The following is a 20,278-nucleotide window of genomic DNA, read 5'->3' as shown; positions in this document are numbered from 1 at the left end:
GATGAAGGTTTTGGCCATTATGTTTGCCCAGTCCCATTACAACACCTTCCTCTCAGCAGCTTCTTCCAATTCTCCCTCAGCCATATGCTCTTTCCAGTCTTAGTCATGGTCCTTCTCCTCCTCCTTTTCTAATCTTGTAGAGCAGTGACCAAATCCTGCCTCATCCCTTCACAAATTAAATTTCCCAGGATCTTCACAGGAAAAGCAGAACTCTGCCTACCTCTTGAGAGGCTTGTGATACATAGGCTTTGGTACTGTTACTTATATTCAAACTTAAAACTCCCTCTTATTTATCTGTGCCTTCTCCATAGTGTCCAGCACAGATTCTGACTTAACCAACATTTATTCCATTGATCCCTCAAGCCAGGAGCGACTGGTTTATCCTTTAAGGTCTCAGCATATTCTGAATTTTTTGTAACTTTTAAATCTATGTGTATACTTTGTTTTTCCCTAGTAGATTCTCAATTTTTTGAGAAAGATCCACATTGCTACAATTTAGTGAAAAGAGTGCTGGTCTTGAAGAAGTTGGCAATTACTGGTTATTTGACAAGCCATCTAAAGTAATTATTCTACTACTTTAATTCTTCATCTGTAAAATGATGCTAATATTCTCACTTCCAACTTCACAAGGTTAGGGATAGAGGCTAACTGTGATTTCTTTGGCATAAGAAACTTGTGGATAAGGAGACTCCCCTCCCTTAAAAAAAGGTTGGTATCTTCATTAGAATTGCTCAAAGCTCTGAGAAGTTAAATGATTACTTGTCTAGGATGTGTGAGAGTTGGGATCTGAATTCAAATTTTCCTAGCTGCAGTCAACTCTCTTTTCTCTAGAATCTATACCATTAAGTAAATGGGTTCCTAACCTTTTTAGTATCACGGATTTCTTTGGTTGTCTTTTGAAACCTATGGATCCCTTCTCAGAAATGTTTTTAAATGAATGCAGGAAAATACAGAAGATTACAAAGAAATCAAATACGTTGAAATAAAGATGCATTTTTTCTGTCAAATTCACAGACCCCAGCTTAAAAAGTCCTGACTATAAAGAAAGCACTATATAAATGTGAAATATTATTCATCTTTGTTTTTCCCTCAGCACCAAGTAAAAAGCAAAAAAGTTGAATTGAATCAAATTGAAGATCCAAATGTATGAATCACTAATGATAGGATTTCAGGCATCTCTTTAAGCTGTGAAGAATATTTTAAGTGAAACACTGGGTTGAATACTTTCTGAAATCATTTCACAGAAGCGACCACCAACTCCGCCTACTCAAGAAAGCCAAATCTAATGAGGGGCCACAGTGGGGAGAAGCAAAAAGATGAAAAGAAGAGGCAAAAAACAAGAAAAAAAGATTTAAAAAAAACATATAGCAGATATGTTGAGACCACAGGGGATGTGACTTGGTAGATTGAGCAGGGGGAATGGAAACATAGAGTCATTTTAAGAGAAGTAGGCAAACAGCTTCAAGGCCCCTATGTTGCAAAGCACATGGGGGAGTAGAACAGGTCCCCCATGCCTCAGCCTCCTCTGGGGGAATTAGGATTTCAGAAGACCCCAATAGAGACTGAGAGAAAGATCTGACTGGGGAGCTAGCTGAGATTTCCAACTGAGGAATGATCTACAAGTACTTAGTAAGGGAAGGAATTCCAAAACCAGGGAATAGTCAGTAAAAAATGCTCCGAGTCGGGAAATGGAATATCTTGTTCCAGAAACAGCAAAGAGTCCATGAATCATGAAGTAAGCTGAGAGAAAGGTAGAATAACACTGAAAAGGAGAAAAGGATCACATTATAAAGAGTTTTAAAAGCCAAGCTGAGGATTTTCTATTTGATCCCGGAGGTAAGAGGGAGCCACTGGAGTTTACTGAATGGAGAGGAAAGAGGAGTGATATTGTCAAATCTCACTTTAAAAAGCTCAATTTGACTGAGTGCAGGAGGATGGGCTCTAGATTTGAGGCAGCAGGCTATTGCAATTGCCAGGAGAAAAAGAAGTAGATACTTTTAGTGGCAGAATTGACAGAACTTGGCAAATATCAGAAGGGAGAAGCTGGGGGAGAGTGGGGAGTGAAGGAAGACAGCTCCATTGTGAGTCTTGGTGTCTGGAGGGATGGTGGTACCCTAGACCCAACAGAAAAGTTAGAAAGAGGGAGGGGTTGGGTGGAAAGATGCTGAGTTTAGTTCTAATGTTGAGTTTAAGATGTCTATGGGATTTGCTGTCCAGCTGGAGATATGAGACTGGAGGTCAAGTGAGAGAGGTTAGCTAGATAAATTGATTTGAGAATCACATGCATAGAGATGATCATTGAATCCATGGGAACTGATAAGCTCATAAAACAAAATAGGATAGAGTGAGAAGAAAGCCCAAGACAGAATTAACTAATAGTTATTAGGTACAGTCTAATGAAGATTCAGGTAACAAGGCTGAGAAGGAGGAGCCAGTAGTTGAACCAGGGAAGAGCAATGTCACAAAAATTTAAAAAACAAAAAACAAACAAAAAACCCAAAAAAACTAGAAGCACCTAGGAGAAAGGGATGATTACATGTCAAAGGCTGAAGAAAGCTCAAGAAGTATGAAGGCTGAGGATGAATTTGAACTCAGATCTCCCTGACTTTAGAATTGATGTTCTAATCACTGCATCAACTGGATGCCACCAAGTGAGAGTTTCTTGAGGATGGAAGAGAAATGGACATGTTTATAGGAAGGAAGGAAGCAATTAGTAGTTAGGCAAATATCGAAAATTAATGAAAGAGTACAGATGAGAAGGGCAATCTGCTGGAGAAGATGGAATGGGAAAACTCATGCAGAGATTTTCCCTTGGCAAAAAGAGCTACCTCTTCATGTGAAGACACCAGGGAAGGAGGAAATAGCTTTGGAGGGCATCTGAGTAATGTGAGATGAAGAAAGAAAAGGGAGCTCTTCATGAATAGCCCCGATTTTCTTTCAATAACCACGAGACAAGATTCTCAGCTGAGAAAGAGTCAGGGGAGGCTTGAAGAGGGGTCAAAAGGCTTGGGATTCTGTGGTGAGGTGCATAATGAATTGATTTAGAAAGGTGTGAAAGGATTGCCTTGCTAGTGAGAACCCCAATGAGATTATGTGACAAATATTTAATAGACCCATTCAGCAGAGATTTATGATTTTCTCCAGCTTCATTCAACAGCACATGAATAGGCAAGAAGGCTGCAGATAGTGGGTCTGGGTAAAGATATATTTCCCTTTAGTCCCCAAACAACATTAAGCAATCACTATATGTTCAAGGCACTGTTAATCAATGATAATATAAAGAAACTAAAATATATGCCTAAAATAAGAGATATGGAATTGTGTGTATATTATCCTATATATAAAAAAGCAAGCACAGGGTTAAAGTGAGATCTGCCTTCATGGAGATTGTCATTAACACTGACGATAGATACCAAGGCCTCCCATACTCGTGCTATCTTGTGTTTCTGCAGACATAGGGAGGACAGCAACTGCATCAGTCCCTTGATAACTAAATTTTAATGAGTTCATTTTTTTGTTTTTCACACACCTTGTAATAGGGCAATAGGATTAAACTTAAATTTACTCCATGTTCATTCGTTAATTCAAAGTTCAGTGCTTGCTCTGGATACTGAATGGGGCTGGGGAAGTAGAAATGAGCCAAACTCATAGTTTCATGACTTGAGTCTTGAGTGGGAGATATAAATGAGCTATACAAACTATCATTAGACTGAGCTCCATTTGTAAAGGGGGTCAAAAAGCCCCACCTGACTTGTGCTGATACAGATAATGGATAATAAAAGTGTTTTGTAACCCTAAGAGTGCCATGTGAATGAATAATAGTAAGTCACAATTGCTTTGGGTCTGTTTCTTCATTTGTAAAATAGGGGGAGTGTATTGGAGGACTTCTGGAATCTCTCCTTGTCCTAAATCTGTGATCGTATCATTGTTGTTATGAGAGAAAATTTCCCAATATTTGTAACTATCCAAAGTTTCTCAGGACTCAATCACTTGTCAGATACAACAGAAGGGATAGAAATTAACCTATACTATTATGCTAGGTCCCTAATGGAGATATGGGGTACACTGGATGGCCTTCAGTGGAAGATCTCTTCCATAATTCTGGAACGCCATATAACTAGCACGGCAGAAAGGCAAGTGTAACTAGCATGTCAGAAAGGCAAGTGTATATGTATAAGATTCAGAGACAGAAGGGGATAAAAGGGTATATTTGTGAGGGGTGTGTTAGTGGCAGAGGAAGGGAGTGTCTCAGAAGAGAGGCAGCTTACAAGCTGTTTATGTCAGAGTCTGCCTTTTAGTGCTTTGGTTAGCACATGGGAAAGGGGAAGAAGGGGGGTGAGGAGACCATGTTTGGCCCAGTGATGATGGGGGCTCAGGGAGCCATGAGAAAGAAGTGAGTCACAGCAGGAGTCCTTGTCCAGCACAGTTCTAAGCTGGAGCAGACAAATTCTTCCTTAGCCATATCTGAAGAAACAGGCAAGAGGTGGAAAAGGAAATAACCTACCAGAATAATCCTGAACAGAGCAGAGGCAGAGATGACGGAGAACCTGAGAATGGGAAGCAAGGCTCCGGGAACTTCTTGGTGGCTGTGGGTACTGGGAACCCTGTTGGGACTTTCACCAGGGGTAATATCCAAGCGTCATTGCCCACAAGGACAGTACCAGGTGGAGCAAGGATCATGGTGCTGCCAACTATGTAATCCAGGTAAGAATGAACCAGAAAGGGGATGAATGGGAGTGAAGGACAGAAACATGGGAGCAATGGGGGAGGGAGTGGAGAGATGCAGGGTGAGGAAACACAAATTTCAGAGAGAAGGGAAAAAATTGAACAGAGTGAGGAATCCTGAAGTCAGTGAGATGTTCTATCCCAAACAGAGTAGAGAACAGGGTTAAGTTCCACAGCCCTTTAATCCCTCATTGGGTCTCTTCACAGGCACATTCCTAGTCAGGGACTGTGATGGTGATGGGAAGGATCCTCACTGTAAATCCTGTATTCCTGGATTGTCCTTCACTCCAGACCACCATGCCCAGCGCCAATGTGAGAGCTGTCGAATCTGTAATAATGGTGAGGCTGAAAGAGGAATGGGGCTGGGAGCATGAAGGAACAATGAAGGAACAATGAAGGAGGAGCTAGGGAAGGGGCTGCTGAAAACAAAGTAGGGGGGCTGTGGGCACTGGGACAGTAGGGAGGCAGTGAAAATCCAGGAGTACTTTGAGGATGCAGCTGGGAGATAAATTTAGACAGAATCCCAGGTAAGGGGAAGAAACACAGGTCGGGATGGAGCTAGAGGCCAAGTCAGGATGATTAATAGCGCAGGGATGCTGAGACTGGAATCTCATCTCAGTTGTCCCCAGATCCTGGGCCATTCTAGTGAATGTTATGAGAAGTGATAAGGGGGACCCTCCTGGCGAATGTCTCCCTGACCTCAATCTTCCTCAGGATTCTCAATTCAGAAATGCAACATCACTACCAATACAGAGTGTGCCTGCCCTAAGGGGCAACAGTGTCGAGATAAAGAATGCACCAACTGTGACCCCCAACCTACGTCCCTGCTGAGTTCACCCCAGTATCCCGTCAGAAGTTCACATCCACATCCTGCAACCATGCCCCAACACCCCGACACCCACTCAGCTTACTACTCTGGTAGGACACGGCTCTTCAATCCTCTCCAGATGGGGCAGGCACAGGGAGGGGTTGGACACCCCAAAAGATTCAGCTGTGAGAGCGTCTTATTCCGGGGATCCTCCAAGTTATATTTGCCTCTTCCCCCCAAATTTGTACCTTTAACTTCTAAGAACCCCAGAAGAGAATAGTCTGAGAGAGGTGTTGAGAACTGGTGGGGATGGGGTGAGGAATTATGAGTGTACAATGCATAATTGTTATATGAAAGCACTTTGTTGATCAGTTTTGCTTAAGGATTGCTAGAAGGGAGAGACCAGGAAAATAGGGAGGGTGGAGTGCATATTATTGGATTTTCAATAAGGATATAACATTTACATTTTGATTTTTGTTTTTGCTCCTTTTTATTAATACACTAACATTTTTTATTCTCACATTTTAATAAGAAAGCTTTAATTTTACATAAGTTTGGGTTGAAGGAATTTGGGATTGGAGAGGCAAACTGAGGGAGTGGCATATTTTGGCTAATCAAATATAGATATACATAATTCAAAGAGGGTTCTCAGAAGGAAAATTTCCCCATAGGACTTTTGGGGAGGGAGGGAATAAAATTATGAAATGTTTAAAAATAAATAAAAAGAAAAACAGGACCTTAAATCTTGTACTCAAAGACAAACCTAGAGAGGAAGTGATGGGAAAAGAATCCCTCCCACCGTCCCATCCTTTCCCTCAAAAAAAAAAACAAAAAAAAAAACAAAAAAAAAAAACAACCAAAAACAAACTGATAAAGATATTGAGCCAGGATACAGGATTGAAAATCAAGTGGTCTTCATTCTTGTCTCTTCTCTCCAGAGATGGCTGGCACTAGTGCCACAAGACGTGTCCAAAATCCATGTAAGTGCCATCACCAGTCCTGAAAATCTCCCATTCCTGGGTGGGAGCTAACAGAAGTGGAGTTGGGTGACTGATTTGAAAATCAGGGGAGCCAGAGTGGGAAGTAGCAGTGGAGGGGGAGACCCTCTGACAGACCCTCTCAGTCCTTTGCCCATTACAGCCCCAACAGCCCCGTCCAATCATGTCAGCATCTACATCCTCCTCATCCTCTGTGGATTGATTCTGACCATGCTCATTCATGGGACTTGGCTCATCCTAAAACAAAGAAACTGCTACCTCAAAAAGGAACAAGGTACTACATTGATACCATTTCCTCTCTCCAATCCTGCTCCTTTTCCTGCCTCATTTCCACCTCAATGACGCTTCATCCTCTGTGTCCTTTCCTTCCACTCAAACTCCACTGCCATCTTCTTGGGCCTTCACCCTACTATTGTTCCTTTTCTTCTCCTACTTGGGCTTTACCTTCCCTATTCAGCTTCTCTGACTTTCCAGTCCCCATCTCCTCACACTTTTGAGGATCCTCCTCTCCTTTCTCATTTGTCCATTTCCCCTTTCCTCTCACTTGTATTTCCTGTTTTGCTCTCCGTCTGCAGAGAAGCAGCAGCCAGTGAAGCTTGGCCCGATAAGATCCGGGGTAGAGCCAGGTCCCTGCTGTCCGAGGCAGGAGGAAGGGAGTACCGTGCCCATCCAAGAAGATTACCGAAAGCCTGAGCTTCCCTCTTTCCCCTAAGCCAGATGTGGCCAAGGTGTTGCTGATGGGACAGCGTCCTTCTCCACCTTGGCCTGGCTCCAGCCCGACTACTTACAAGGGTAGGAGATAACTCTCCCAGTCAATTCAGACACCTCCTAGGAGCCCTGGCCACCACCCTCTGCCCATGTCTTCCCCTCACTTACTTAGAAGTCTTCACCTGCCTTTGTGAATGACAGAGACGCTTGTCAAGGAACTCATTTGAGTGTGGTAAAGCTAAGGGGTTGGGGGGAGCAGCACTGCAGACTTGGTGCATCCTGCAGGGCTTGAGTTGAGTGCCTTTCTACTATGATGGAGAGAGCCCATATGTACAAATAAAATGGATGCACTTTTTTGGCTGAGAAGCTGTTGTATCTCTGAGCTGAGAGGAAACATTAAAATGGATCTTCTCCAGTCTCTTCACTTGAAACACTGAGATCCATAAGGATAAGAAGAATCAATTCCCGGGCTATTGCCCACCATTCTTCAATGCCACCTTCTCTCTCCATGAGAGCTTTCTCTGCCTCAGAGGGCATTTATTCAGGTTCTGGTTGTCGAATGTACAATCAAACAACTCGAAGTCACAATCCCTTAATTGCTCAATGCAGGACCATGTTCTCTGGCATTAGTAGAACCAATCCCTATTTTTCCTGGATGGAGATTCTGGGGCGATCCCCATAGGCACTAATAAACTAGAGATGGGGGAGAACAAAGGAAGCTGGCACTGGAAGCAGTGCCAAAGGGGACTGAAACAGTACTATTCACAACTGGGGTTTGGGATACGAGCAAGGTTGGCTTTCTCTTGCTCAGGGAACACCGGATGGCTCCATTGATTTGGCCCTTCTCCGTCCCAAGCCGACGCTTGGCAATGGTCTCCTTTGGGTTCCAATTTCCTTCCTGACAACTCCCCATCCCTAAACTTCCCTGTTGCACATCACTCTGAAGAGCCCTAAAAGGTGCCCCTTAATTCCCCACATTCTTCATAGCCAGTCTTGCGCTATACTGGGCTAAATTCATCTCTCGAAGTTTCTAATGTTCCTTCTTATAGTGATTGTGAATCATGAATATAGAAAGATATCTTAGAGGTGTGTAAGTCTAATTACCTTTACATATGAGGTCCAAAGAGGCTGTAATGTACTCAGGATTTTATAACTAGTAGTTATAAAAGGAGCACCGTGCCCATCCAAAAAGATTACCGAAAGCCTGAGCCTCCCTCCCAAGTTCAATGCCTATTACTCTGTGCAGGGGAATGCCACCCATCTTGCTAACTACAATAAGTAGGATGACTCGAGAGATTTCTTGCTCTCCTTACACATTAGAGGGAAGACTATTTATTGAATCAGTTTGGATCATCAGGAAAATTTGATTATCAAGAGTTTCTGATGGGAACCAACTCCACTTCTGTTAGCTCCCACCCAGGAATGGGAGATTTCCAGGACTGGTGATGGAACTTGCATGGGTTTTGGGCACTTGTGGCACAAAAGGGCCTCTAATAGCACAAACTAAATCTGTACTCGGGCTCTGAGAGCACAAGACCCAAGTGAAAGCAATAAAGTATACTGGAGGTGTCATATTTACCCTCTTCAGAATCCCAGGAAATAGGTCTCCTCTACTTTGTTCAACTTCCTTCTAAAAATCAGAAAGCATGTAAGAGTACTTACAGCCAGTTTTAGAGCTGAGAGACTTCAGAGATCACCTAATATCAAATTAGTCTTTTAGAAAGCTGCCTGTCAGTAATCTGTAGACCATAACAGTACATTGTATGTAATGCTCACAAAGTTCATCTCAGGCTGCTTAGACCATTAAGCATTAACAAGCTAGACTCTTCAAAAGAAGAAAAGGCTCAGCAATGTATTTTTCGCTGCCCAAAGATCAGAAACTCTGTTGTGCCCCTCCTCTGTTCAACCATTCTCTATTTACAGCTGTTTCTTCATTTGTTCCACACTTTCTTTCTCATGTGGCCACAATTTTCTGTACCAGTTAACTGCTTGGTAGAGCAGAGGTGTAATTACACCTGGTAATTTGTTCTGCAAAAGTTTCTATTCAGGAATGGAGACAACACAAGGTCTGAGGATGGCAAGTTGTTTCTGGCAATGCCAAGGAAATGAAATGTATGACAGAGAATGTCTGCAGCCATAATGCCCAGGCCAGTTTTCTGTCACTCCTTCCATCAGCTGGCTTCAGGATGGCTTCCACCTACCTGCTTCAGGACGGACAGTTACACAGCTCGCAATGAGAAATCAAAGCATGCAGAACACAAGAATGGAGACCAGTTCCATTGCCAACATACAAGGGTATCTTTAATCTCAATCAGAAGAGCAAACTGCACAAAAGCACCAGTGCTTTAACCTATGGAGAAATCTGCCCCAGTGGTAGCCCGCCCCCAATTTATGCCAAGTCACCCAGATGCCATCAGGTTGGTGATAGGAATTTTTTTTTTCCCAGAATACACGAAATTAGTAAATGTGCTACATGCCTTACTTGGAATACAACTGTTATTATTTTACACAAGTATGAGATTGGAAGAAGGGAAAGAAAGACAGAAAGGGGAAAACAGACACAGTGAAAAACCCCACAGCGGCTCATGACAAACCGGAAGGGATGGGGGAACATGGGGAAATCTGCTTCATTTGGCTGGAAAGTCCTGGGTGTACAACAGCATTTTTGCCCATGCATGGGGATGATAGCAAAGAGACAGAATCAGGTCATGGGGTGGGAAAATTGAGGGAAGACATCCCTTCCTTTTTTTACTCCCACTCCAAGGTTTGGAGAATCTATTCTGGTCACTGGAAGGGAACTCTTAGGCACAACAAAAACCCAGAGTGCAAAATCCTTTGACAAAGCGCTTAAAGTGATGAAGAGGCTGGGGCTTAGTGAGCCCAGGGGCTGGTTTGTTCCTGGCTCTAGAGGCAGCGAGGACAGTGGTGGTTCTTCTCCAGCGGTGTCCCCCCAAGAGAGGAAGGCGCCCAGAGATAGTGGAGACCTTCTTGGGGGAGAGGTTGGGAGAGGTACACTGATTGCTTCCTTCCAGCTCTTCAGTCCCACCACAGGGCAGGACAAGGGAATATGGAAGTAGGTAGGGGTTGGGGAAGGGGGTGTTTTTGGCAAATAAAATGGTAGTGCATGGAAGGTGAACATGCAACCCCAAGCCCTACACTCCCTTTGCTTGACTATATATAAAGGTGAGAGAAGAGGTCACTGTTGTATCTGCCCAGGAGTCTCATTTGGCATCCTGTCTTAAAGCTAGAAGGATATTCCTAGGATACTGTCAGAAAACTGGACACAGTTATGATCCCTCTGCCTAGGCCAATAAACCCAAGCACTACAGAAGGAAAGAGTTTAAATTGGCATGAAGGGGCAAGTAGAAGATGGACCTGGAGAGAAGGGGTACTAAATAGTAGGGAGGTGGCAAAGTGATGACTCTGTCAGCACAGCCACACAGCTGTCACCCACAACAGGAAGATACGGGTCTAGTGTCTACACTGGACTTCCCTGAAAAGTCTTATAGTCTGGTTCCAGACTGGGACTATTACCACGTCTCTGTCTTTGGTATAACAACAGGGCAGAGCTGAAAAAGGACTTTCCTGGGATATCAGGTACCTCCCATTCCCAAACTTCCACCTTCTTGCTATCAAGGGAAAGGAGAAAAAAAACCATCTACTATAAAAAGGCCATCTCATCCCAGCCAAACCTTGGTGACTATCAGGAGGTCCTCCTTATTCTCAATTCCTCCCTCTCCTTCCACACCTACTCCATTGCCTTCTCTCTGAGACTATCATTGATCTGTTCCATATGGATTCATTTATGATCTTCCCCATAAGAAAAAAAAACTCCTCAAGAAAATACTGTTTTTACCCTTCCTTTGTACTCCCAGTGCTTAGTACAGTGCCTGGCACAGAGAAGGTGCTTAATAAATGCTTATTTTAGATTCATTATTTTTGAATAAGGTCTCTTACCTTACCTTGCCTTACACTTAGTTCAGTTTCCAAGGCAGTTTTTTCTCTAATATTTTTATAATGACTAAGAATAACCAACAGGCCCAAATTTCAACTGCAAAGGATATTTTTGCGCCCTCTCACGCACTATTAGACTTGTCTATTAAGAGCTGACCTGATACCTTATCAGCCTCTAGGTACCAATTCTAAATGAGGAGCAGACAGTGAGCAAAATTGTACCCCAAATGTTTTTAAGTCAAAAGGAAAAGTGTTCAAACCCACCAATTCTGTGGTAAACAGAATGGCAGCACCAGAAGCACTGGCAGATCCTGGGCCAGACTGAAAGCAGTAGCAGCAGCAGCAGCAGCAGCGGTGGCGGCAGGGGAGAGAGGGAAATCTTCTGAAAAACACTGGGTACCAGGAATGCCCTGGGAGTAGACACAATTCAAGGTCTTCTAGGTTTTTGAGTACTGTACTTAATTATAAAAATAATGATCAGACCCCGCATATCATTGCTCCAGACTCCAAAATATCTTTTGCAATAAAATTATTCTGCTGTTTGATCAAAATCACCACTGCGATTTCTGATGGCCCAGGATGGTCGTTATTGAGGTCAAGCTTCTCCCATTCTGTTAACACTGCAGACCCTATTGAGAAGCTGCAGTAGGAGGTAAGGGGAGGAAACTGCCTTTTCCCTATGCTCTCCCCAAGCCTCACTCCAGACTGCCTCGGCCCTGCGGTCCCGGCTCCCACTCAGGCAGCTTCCCCTGAACTTGTTCTGGCTGACCTGCTTCTGCTCTGACCTCCATTCTACTTCCTGGGCTGGGGCACGGGTGTTTTCTGAAGGGGAGAGGCCAAACCCTGGTTACTCGTGCTTCCTGGAGTAAGAATGCAGCCACCCCATGAGCAGCGTGTCCAGTGCAGGAGGGCTAGGTACAAACAAAGCAACTAAAGAGGAGATGAAGGAGCTTGGGTAAGGACAAGGTAGATGGCCTAGGTCTGCTGGGGAAATGACAATGGGAAAGGGGCATGAGTTCTGATGGTGTGGGGAATGAAGGAGGGGTGGTACATTAAGTAAAAAAATAGACTGCAGACAGGAATCAGGAAGGCACAGATAGAAAGAGACAGGAAAAACAGGAGGGCAAATTAACCCAAGTTATTAGACATTCTAGTCAGTCAGGCACAGACGACCTATCCCCAGTGTTTTCCCAGGAGCACCAAAGACCAGAAAATTGGCCTCTCTCCAAAATCTCAGAGGAAGGATTTGGCCAGCACCAAGAGGCACTTGGGTCCTGTGTGGTGGTCTCTCTATTTCACCCCCACCAGGCCAGGCTCTCTGTCCCACAGAGAGAGGCAGTCAGTCCGTAGCTCACCCAGAGTACCTCCAGTTCCCTGGGCAGGCAGGGGAGAAGATTCTGGGGCTTTCCCCCCTGTTCACCCTCAGTAATTTCAATGATACTTACTTACAATAATTACCACGATGATGGCACAAATGGCTCCCAGCATGATCATCATCTGGGAAAACAAAGATAACAGGAAGTAAGCCCCTTGGTTCAGAAGAATTAAGAGGATCCAGCATTGCTTTTTTAAATCCCACACTGAAGAAATTCCCCATTCCTTGAAGCAATTATGGAACTATCAGGACACCTAGAAGACTTTATTGTGGTATAAAGGTTTCTTCTGATATCTGCTTGGTAAACTAATGGACCAAGCTAGATCCTTGAATGCCCTTCTTTTGTTTACTGTGGCCTAAGAAAATAGTCTCTTGGTTGTAAAGAATTATAAATGGAGGCTACATTTGCAAACAGTCATGATACTTCACTTCTCTTTGGATGTTTTTATTATTATTTTAAGGTCATATAGAAGGTCCTTAACATGTTGTAATCTAAAAACTGCTAAGTCTCCACTCACTTGGAACTTGTTTCTGTAGGGAAAATGTTCCCCTATCCATGATGTATAAAAATGTTTCCATTTAAAAAAAAAAAAAAAAAAAAAAAAAGAACCAGATCTCAACTTAGACATCATAGGCACCTGAACATTTTCACAGAAATATGTGTCTAGCAACACATCTTACCCCTGTTGATCAGCAAGGTACTAGAATCAATTACCAATGATCAACTAAACTCCTTTAGAAAGTTAATTTTTCCTAACTTCAAGTCACTTGTGAGCTCCCAGTGATTGGTGTCTCTCCTTTCTTGGTCCACTATGAAAGGAAATGCAACCTTAACTTCTCCTTCCTCTCATCCCCAAGTACCTTGTCTCATGAAATAAGCACATGACGATATTCAGAATAACTTGCTCCTATTTTACAGAGCATTATTGGGGGGGAGGGGAAGGGTATAAATTGGACCAGATTTCTATACACATGTTAAAAAATAATGGTGTAAAATAGGGTTTTTTTTGGTACAAAAAAATAAAGTAGGCCTTGCTTTAAAAAGTATTTTAGACAAAAAAAAAAGTATTCGGTAAGTCTTCCTGGGAATTTCAAAGAGATATAAGATAATGTTGTCTTTTTTTAGGGGGAAGCTAAATGATTTAGAATAATTTGGTGAAATTATTTGTGGGACAATTTTTGGAAGTCATACATTTCTTCTGAAAATGCTCTAAAACGTAATTCTCTAGGAAGAGCTTACAGTTTTGTAGTACTCTGAGGGGAACAAAGCACTCTGAAATATTACAGAAGGAGTCTTACAGCAATATTAATAATCTCCCATTTACAAAGGAATCTAGGGATCAGATGGAGCTTAATGAAACCTGGTCAATCACATAGCCAGTAAGTAAAAGAGGCGAGAATTAAGTTGGTCTCATACTCTTCATTTATGGCATCTGTCAGCACAACTGAGGAAGCCTTCAGCCCCAAAGCCAATATCCTCAGAAGATATATTTCTTCCTTATCCCCTTTCCCAGGGACAGCTAGGTGGCATGATGGATAGAGTGCCAGGCCTGGAATCAGGAAGAAGATCCATCTTCCCGAGTTCAAATCTGGCCTCAGCCACTTCCTAGCTGTGTGACCCTGGGCAAGTCACTTAACTCAGTTGCTTCTGTTTCCTCTTCTGTAAAATGAGCTGAAGAATATGACAAAGTATTCCAGTATGTTTGCAAAGAAAATCCCAGATAAAGTCAAAAGAATCAGGACTGAAACAAGTGAACAACAAAATGTCCTCCCCAACCACCCAAAAGCTACTCTAGGATACAATATGGAGGTGTGATAAAGCCAGTCAGTAAAGTACTCTATGGGACCAATGAGAGAAAATGGTAAGCTCTGAAGACTTGTTTTAACTTTTCTCAGAACAGTTCAAGGGAAAATAACCTGCACTTGGACAAGCAAAAAGTAAAAACTAAATGATACTATTATACTTACTCTAGGCCTAAGGAAGGAAGAAAGAAAAATAATTACCTTACAATTTTTCCACCAGTACTTCCTCTTTAGCTTGGCAGCACTGCTCTCAAACTGTGATGCTCCTGCCTGTAAGGCATCTGCGCGGTCATCCAATTCAGACAGCCTCTGATCCCTTTCCAGGACCTTGTCCACATTCACTCGTATGATATCTACCACCTGAGGAAGAAAAGTGTGTGTAATGCAAGAAGCATTGGTCCAAAAAAAAAAAAAAAAAAAAAAAAAAAAAATGAAGCTTCTTGAATTCTCGCTCTGGCACTAACTGGTAGCATGGATAAACAACCACTTTAGGCCTCAGTTTGCTCATCTGTAAAATGAAAGATTGGACTATAGCATCAAAGCCTCTTCAACCCCCTTTTATTTTCAGATATTTTCACAATCTATATCTTAATTTATTAATTACTGATGCATCACTCGTAGGGGAACCAAAACGTCTTTACCTACCTCCTCCACTTCTGCCTGTGTTTGTTGCATTCGCCTGTTACTAGTTGTGTTGGTAGGCTGGCCCCCCCCAGGAGCACCCCCTTCTGGGGCCCCTGGTGTTGGTGGCTGTGCTGGAGCAGACCTATTGAAATAGGAGGGAAATAAACCAAATGCACATGAAAAACAAAAAAGGGAATTTTCTTATCCTCCTAACAAACTCAAAGCAGAAATGGCTAATCTTTGAGTAGGGGGGAGCAAGAAACTCTAACATAGTAACTTTTAGTACTGTAATTAAAGTAGCAGCAAGGAAGATGGTATTTCTTTCTCTGATATGAACCGAATTCAAATGTTTCCAGAATATGAATGTTTTCTGATACTTTTGCCAATTTATAACAACAACCTAGGATGCTAGGGAATGAAAACATTAGTCTTTTAGGTATGTTAGTCTTAATGAGGGAATTGAAGTTTCTTGTGCATAGCAGTGTTCTCCAAGAACAAAGGGAAGGGAAGGGAAAGAGAGCTGAGTCTGTTTAAAAGGATCCTGTTTTGGTTATGCTCTATGCAATAGCTACTAATACTGAAGCTGTTCAATATAAGAAAACTTGGAGAATTACCAAAAAAGAGGTTTATTGGTAAAATGGAGGAAGCTTGCTCAGAAAGAACCTTCCCTTGTAAAAAGATGACAAGAAGAAGGTGCTTCTCACTGGGTCATGAGACTGCAGACTTGTATTCCCAGTGCTAGCACATACATCATGGCTTAGTCATTCCTTTTCTAGATACAGCATGGGGTCTTTCAGAAGTTCCCTTCAACAGCTTTCCCCATTCCAAAGCAGTTCATGATATGAATTCCAACCATCCATTCAGATGCCTTTGAACACCACTTGGAGTCCCTGACACAGGAATCTTCTAAATAGGCTTGTGCTCCTATCAAAGCAAAATGAGGCCTTTTCCTTAAAAACTTCCAAAGCTCTAATGTGAAACTCCTTTCACATAAGAAAAAATATTTCCTGTTATGGTTTCTGTTATTTCAAAGTTTAAGGATATGATTCCTACCACACCTCAAATGGAAAAGAAACCCTACATTTTACTGAGAAAAAGATCTCAAAAGGCAAAATAGACTATGAAAGTTACTACAAACCAGATCCACTGTTCATCCCCTCCACACAGAGGATCATTTCAAACCAGATTATTTTGCTAACTTTTCAGAAACCAGTACAGATAATTCCTCTGAACATTAACAATTCACCTTTTCCTCCTCCTCCCAGACTCTACCAGGAAGTTATAGCGGGAGTAACCTGATCCATGGAATAAGACTAAAAGATTCAATGGGTCCTAGACTGGCCGTTTTAATTTTGGAGGAGGGCCAGAATGGTAGCACCAATGACAGCATTAAGGTCAGAGGTGGCTGGATGCTTTGCACCAGCAAGGACCCATTTCGTTAAGCACACTCCACATGGCTTTGCCAACTAGAACTTTAATCGGGGAAGCCCCCCCTGCCTTCACTGTCCCCTCATGAGTACCCTAAATAATTAGAATGTCAGGACTCATAGTGTTTAAAATGAACAAGTATGATTTAAAGGATGTGTAGGCGTTCAAATTAAACCAGAGGTAATTAAAGAAGCCCAATGATGATATGAATTTTGGAAAAGTCCCTTCAGACGAGTAGCTGCCCCATAATGAAACACCATCACCAAAGTGGCCGTGGCTCAGAAACACCTTCCCATCCCTGATGATGTGGAGAGAGAACTCGGAAAATAGACTGCCACAGGCTCGGTAAGAAAAACGAGGACCATCTAGATAAGCTGGATGAAAGCATTCTTTGGCTCTACTTGGCTCCAGAGAGGGCAGAGAAAAGACGGGGGGAGGAAAAAACTGCTTACAAGCATACTTATTAGTGGACCCTGCCAGACTGAAATGACGCCTCCTTGCCCGTCTGCTCCCCACACCCCCACAGAGAGCCTACGGGGAAGCCTGCCCCACCCCCAGCGGGGGCACCGGTCCCGGAGCCAACCGTGGGCACACGCCCCCGTATGTGGCTCCAGAGAGAGCAGAGACACAGACGACGGGAAACTGGCTAGAAGCCTCGGGTCCAGCTCCAGCGAGACCAAGGCTGGCCCACAATACCTCTTGTCCCATTTGAGACACCCGCCCTCCCCCCGGGGGGGATATAGCACGCATCGCCCCTCTCACACACAGCCCGGGAGTCAGAATCCCTGGGGAGGGCGCCGAGCATTAGGGTCCCCGGTGACCCATCACCCCCGGCGGGGGGGGGGGGGGGATACAGCCTGGCCGGCGTAGCCCGGGGGTGGGCGCTCGCGGCACTGGAGACTGCAGCTGCAATGCGCCATTTTACCCCCTGCAACGTCCGAGGCGGGGGTGGGACGGGCCCCGAAGGCTCCCCACCCATCAACAGGCTCCACTTACATCTCTCTGGTGGAGAGGGCGTGGAAGGGTCCGTCTCCTCGGGGGCGGCAGCGAAGGCAGCCTGCGCGAGACGCGGCGACTGCGACGACGTGCTCTGCGGGACTCGACTCACGGTCTCCACCTCTTCACAGAAAAGCAAGCGTAAACTGCAACTAAAGTTACTGCAGCCTCAGCGCCGGCTTTTAGGATTTATTGGAGAGGGCCCCGCCTTCTACGGTGATGTGAGCAACCCGCAGGTCCAATCAGCGCCCTGCGGAGACAGACCCGTGGCGCGGCGCCGGAGACCCGCCAAAAGCTCCTCGGCCCTGCCCTCTGCCTTCGCCAATCGGAACTTTCCCAGATGTTCGCTCTCTTTGCTCCCCCACCCCAAATCGAAGACAGGAGGACTGCTTTTCCTCTGCCGCTTGGCACTTGCAAAGTCTCCGGCCAATTAACGCACGAACTAAGTAACAAGCTCTCTCGTGTTTCGCGGTTCGTGAAGGGCCAATCACTAACGAGTCCCAGAGTCCGGAGCACGACTTAACGTCGAAATGTTTCGACTACCAATGAAACGGCTTCCGGGGCGTCTATCAGCCAATTATTGAAGGGATGTTCAGTTTTCTTGCTTCCCTTAGACCCCTCCCCGCTCCTGCTAGCCAATGAAAAGGCCCAAGAGGCCCTGGAGGTAGACTTCTCTAGCACCCCGCCCACGAGTCTCCCTTGTAGCTGGAGTGCGAAGTACTGGTACCTAGTTCTGGGAGGATAACCGGCCGGAAGTCCGCCCTCGACTGGATGCCCGTTCTGCTGGATAGAAGCCAGTCCGTGGGTAGAAAGCCCCTGAGTGGAGAGGAGGAAGGCAGGCATTGCCAGTCTGGCAGCACCAATTGTGTTGTATTAATACACAGCATGTTCCAGAAGTCGTGTAGCCTTTGTACAGAAAGTACATTATAAATCAGACAACAAAAAATAGGGATTAAAGATGAATAATGGAATAAATAATATTTTGAAATAGATTCACTTTCGTTCAATAAAAATCACAGTATTTTGTTGAAAGCAATATGATTGGATACGCTCATTTTTTAAATTTTGATTTAACATTCTGTGATGCAGCTATTCATAAGTCTAGTTCTACGTTCAATTTGTTTCAATAGTTGCTTTTTAACGGATGTCAGAGGTGAAAAAATAAACCATACAAAGTTTCTTAGATCCAAATGGAAGAAATGCATCATTTGGCTGTACTCACTAAATCATGACTCAAATTTTCAATCCCAACTACTAATTATGCAAAGGTTTTTGTTGAAATATGGCTAGTAAATTTCCATCTTTCTTGATGGTCCTTACCAACTAATTAAAAGGTGTTCTATTTTTTATAATTTGAAAATTCATATGGAAGATACCAAAACGTTTTGGAAAAATATCAAGTTTCAGTGAGCAGATGAGTTTTTATATGCAATACATTTTTCAGCAAGAAAAACTTTAAAAATGTTATTTTAACATTGTGTCATTATCATCAATTAAAATCTCAAGGTACAAATACATTTAGGACAAGTATCATTATTAACTATTGTTGTTGAGTCATTTTTCAGTCATATCCAATTCTTTGTGACTCCATTTAGGATTTTCTTTGGCAGAGATACTAGAATGGTTTGTCATTTCCTTTTCCAGCTTATTTTATTGATGAGGCAGAATTAGGTGACTTGCCTAGGATCACACAGCTAATATGAGGCCAAATCTGAACTGAGATCTTCCTGATTCCAGGGACAGCCCTCTAACCCACTACACCATCTAGCTGCACCATATTATTAATTTATAATAATGTTAATCCAGATTTCAAATATCTTTATAATATTGAATTTCTTCTATTTCTTGTCATTTAACTTTTTACATCATAATGTAATAGATGAAGAAACAGAAGTGTCAGCTATGCCATTTTCTTGTTCACTTGGACTTACATTATCAATCTGAGGTTTTTTACAGGAATCTTTTTAAAGTTAATTCTCCACTTTGTAATTGTTGGGATTTGTAAATCTCATTGGCCAAGTACACAAACCACAATGTGTACTGTATGCTGAGTGATGAAATGAATAAAAGAATCCAAGAGAACCCACCACCAACCTCTTTACTAGAGGTATACAGAGAGTATCTTACTTACGAACTATGTTTTCTGTATAACTCACCTTCCATATGTAATACAACCATCTGACATGTGGAGCAAGTGGGAGCAGGGCTAATCCATAAATTAAATTCAGTAAAAGCTTAATTTCCTTTTTAGATTATAGGTGTGTGTATAAATATATTTTCTTCCCACAATTCCATGGATCATTTTGCATATACCTCACATTGAAGATCACTAGATTCCTACCCTGGGTCACTGTTAAATCCAGAGCCAGTGACCACTGTGGGTAGGAAGCTATGAAAGTTTAGGCTGCTGAGACAGGGAGATGGTTTGAATTTATAAAGAGAGCATTCATTATCTGACAGGCAATTGGGAAGGAGCACAAATTACTTGGGTGGTGTCTTGAGGGTACCACCACCTAGTGGGCAAAATGTCCAATTACAGATTTAGAGCTGGAAGAACTTCCTGTTCCATTCCCTTATTTTACTGAGAAATAAGCCCAGAGAGTGGCATGTCAGCACTCACAGAGGTAGTGTCAGAGAGGATTTGAGCTCAGGTACCATGACTCTAGAATAGGTGTTCTCTCCATTACAGTTATTTGTTGGTTAATTGGCAGTCTGCTTCTCCGAGGGCTTGCAGAAATAAGGACACAAGCTCTTGTGGGGTCAATACCACTGCAGAACTAACAGGGTCACTCAGGATATCTACCTAATGTACACCCAGGGAACAGCACTGTCAGATAAATATCAGTACAAATATAAATA

At 43.2% G+C, this 20,278-nt stretch overlaps 2 protein-coding genes across 2 annotated transcripts; one reads left to right on the top strand and one right to left on the bottom strand.

Moving 5' to 3' along the window:
* The first annotated feature begins 4,265 nt into the window (after positions 1-4,265).
* CD27 (CD27 molecule) lies at positions 4,266-7,593 on the top strand. Its single transcript, XM_003771244.3, has 6 exons — positions 4,266-4,704; positions 4,933-5,064; positions 5,440-5,643; positions 6,472-6,513; positions 6,674-6,805; positions 7,107-7,593. The coding sequence occupies exons 1-6, from the start codon at positions 4,536-4,538 to the stop codon at positions 7,241-7,243; spliced, it is 816 nt and encodes a 271-aa protein (XP_003771292.2). The 5' UTR covers positions 4,266-4,535; the 3' UTR covers positions 7,244-7,593.
* Positions 7,594-9,513: 1,920 nt separating this feature from the next.
* VAMP1 (vesicle associated membrane protein 1) lies at positions 9,514-17,893 on the bottom strand. Its single transcript, XM_031938287.1, has 5 exons — positions 17,420-17,893; positions 15,017-15,137; positions 14,573-14,731; positions 12,639-12,690; positions 9,514-12,262 (listed from the first exon to the last, which is right to left on the bottom strand). Coding segments are annotated over exons 1-5 (351 nt in total). The 5' UTR covers positions 17,422-17,893; the 3' UTR covers positions 9,514-12,245.
* Positions 17,894-20,278: the final 2,385 nt, after the last annotated feature.

This window comes from Sarcophilus harrisii, chromosome 5 (genome assembly GCF_902635505.1).
Source record: "Sarcophilus harrisii chromosome 5, mSarHar1.11, whole genome shotgun sequence".
Classification (NCBI taxonomy): Eukaryota; Metazoa; Chordata; class Mammalia; order Dasyuromorphia; family Dasyuridae; genus Sarcophilus; species Sarcophilus harrisii.
This window is presented reverse-complemented; position numbering and strand designations above follow the sequence as displayed.

Coding starts and splice junctions, on each gene's coding strand:
- CD27 (XM_003771244.3), top strand. CDS start 4,536: ATGACGGAGAACCTGAGAATGGGAAGCAAGGCTCCGGGAACTTCTTGG. Junction 4,705..4,932: donor CTGCCAACTATGTAATCCAG/GTAAGAATGAAC, acceptor GTCTCTTCACAG/GCACATTCCTAGTCAGGGAC. Junction 6,514..6,673: donor AAGACGTGTCCAAAATCCAT/GTAAGTGCCATC, acceptor TGCCCATTACAG/CCCCAACAGCCCCGTCCAAT.
- VAMP1 (XM_031938287.1), bottom strand. Junction 14,732..15,016: donor CACAGGCAGAAGTGGAGGAG/GTAGGTAAAGAC, acceptor TTTCTTCCTCAG/GTGGTAGATATCATACGAGT. Junction 12,691..14,572: donor ACTGGTGGAAAAATTGTAAG/GTAATTATTTTT, acceptor TTGTTTTCCCAG/ATGATGATCATGCTGGGAGC.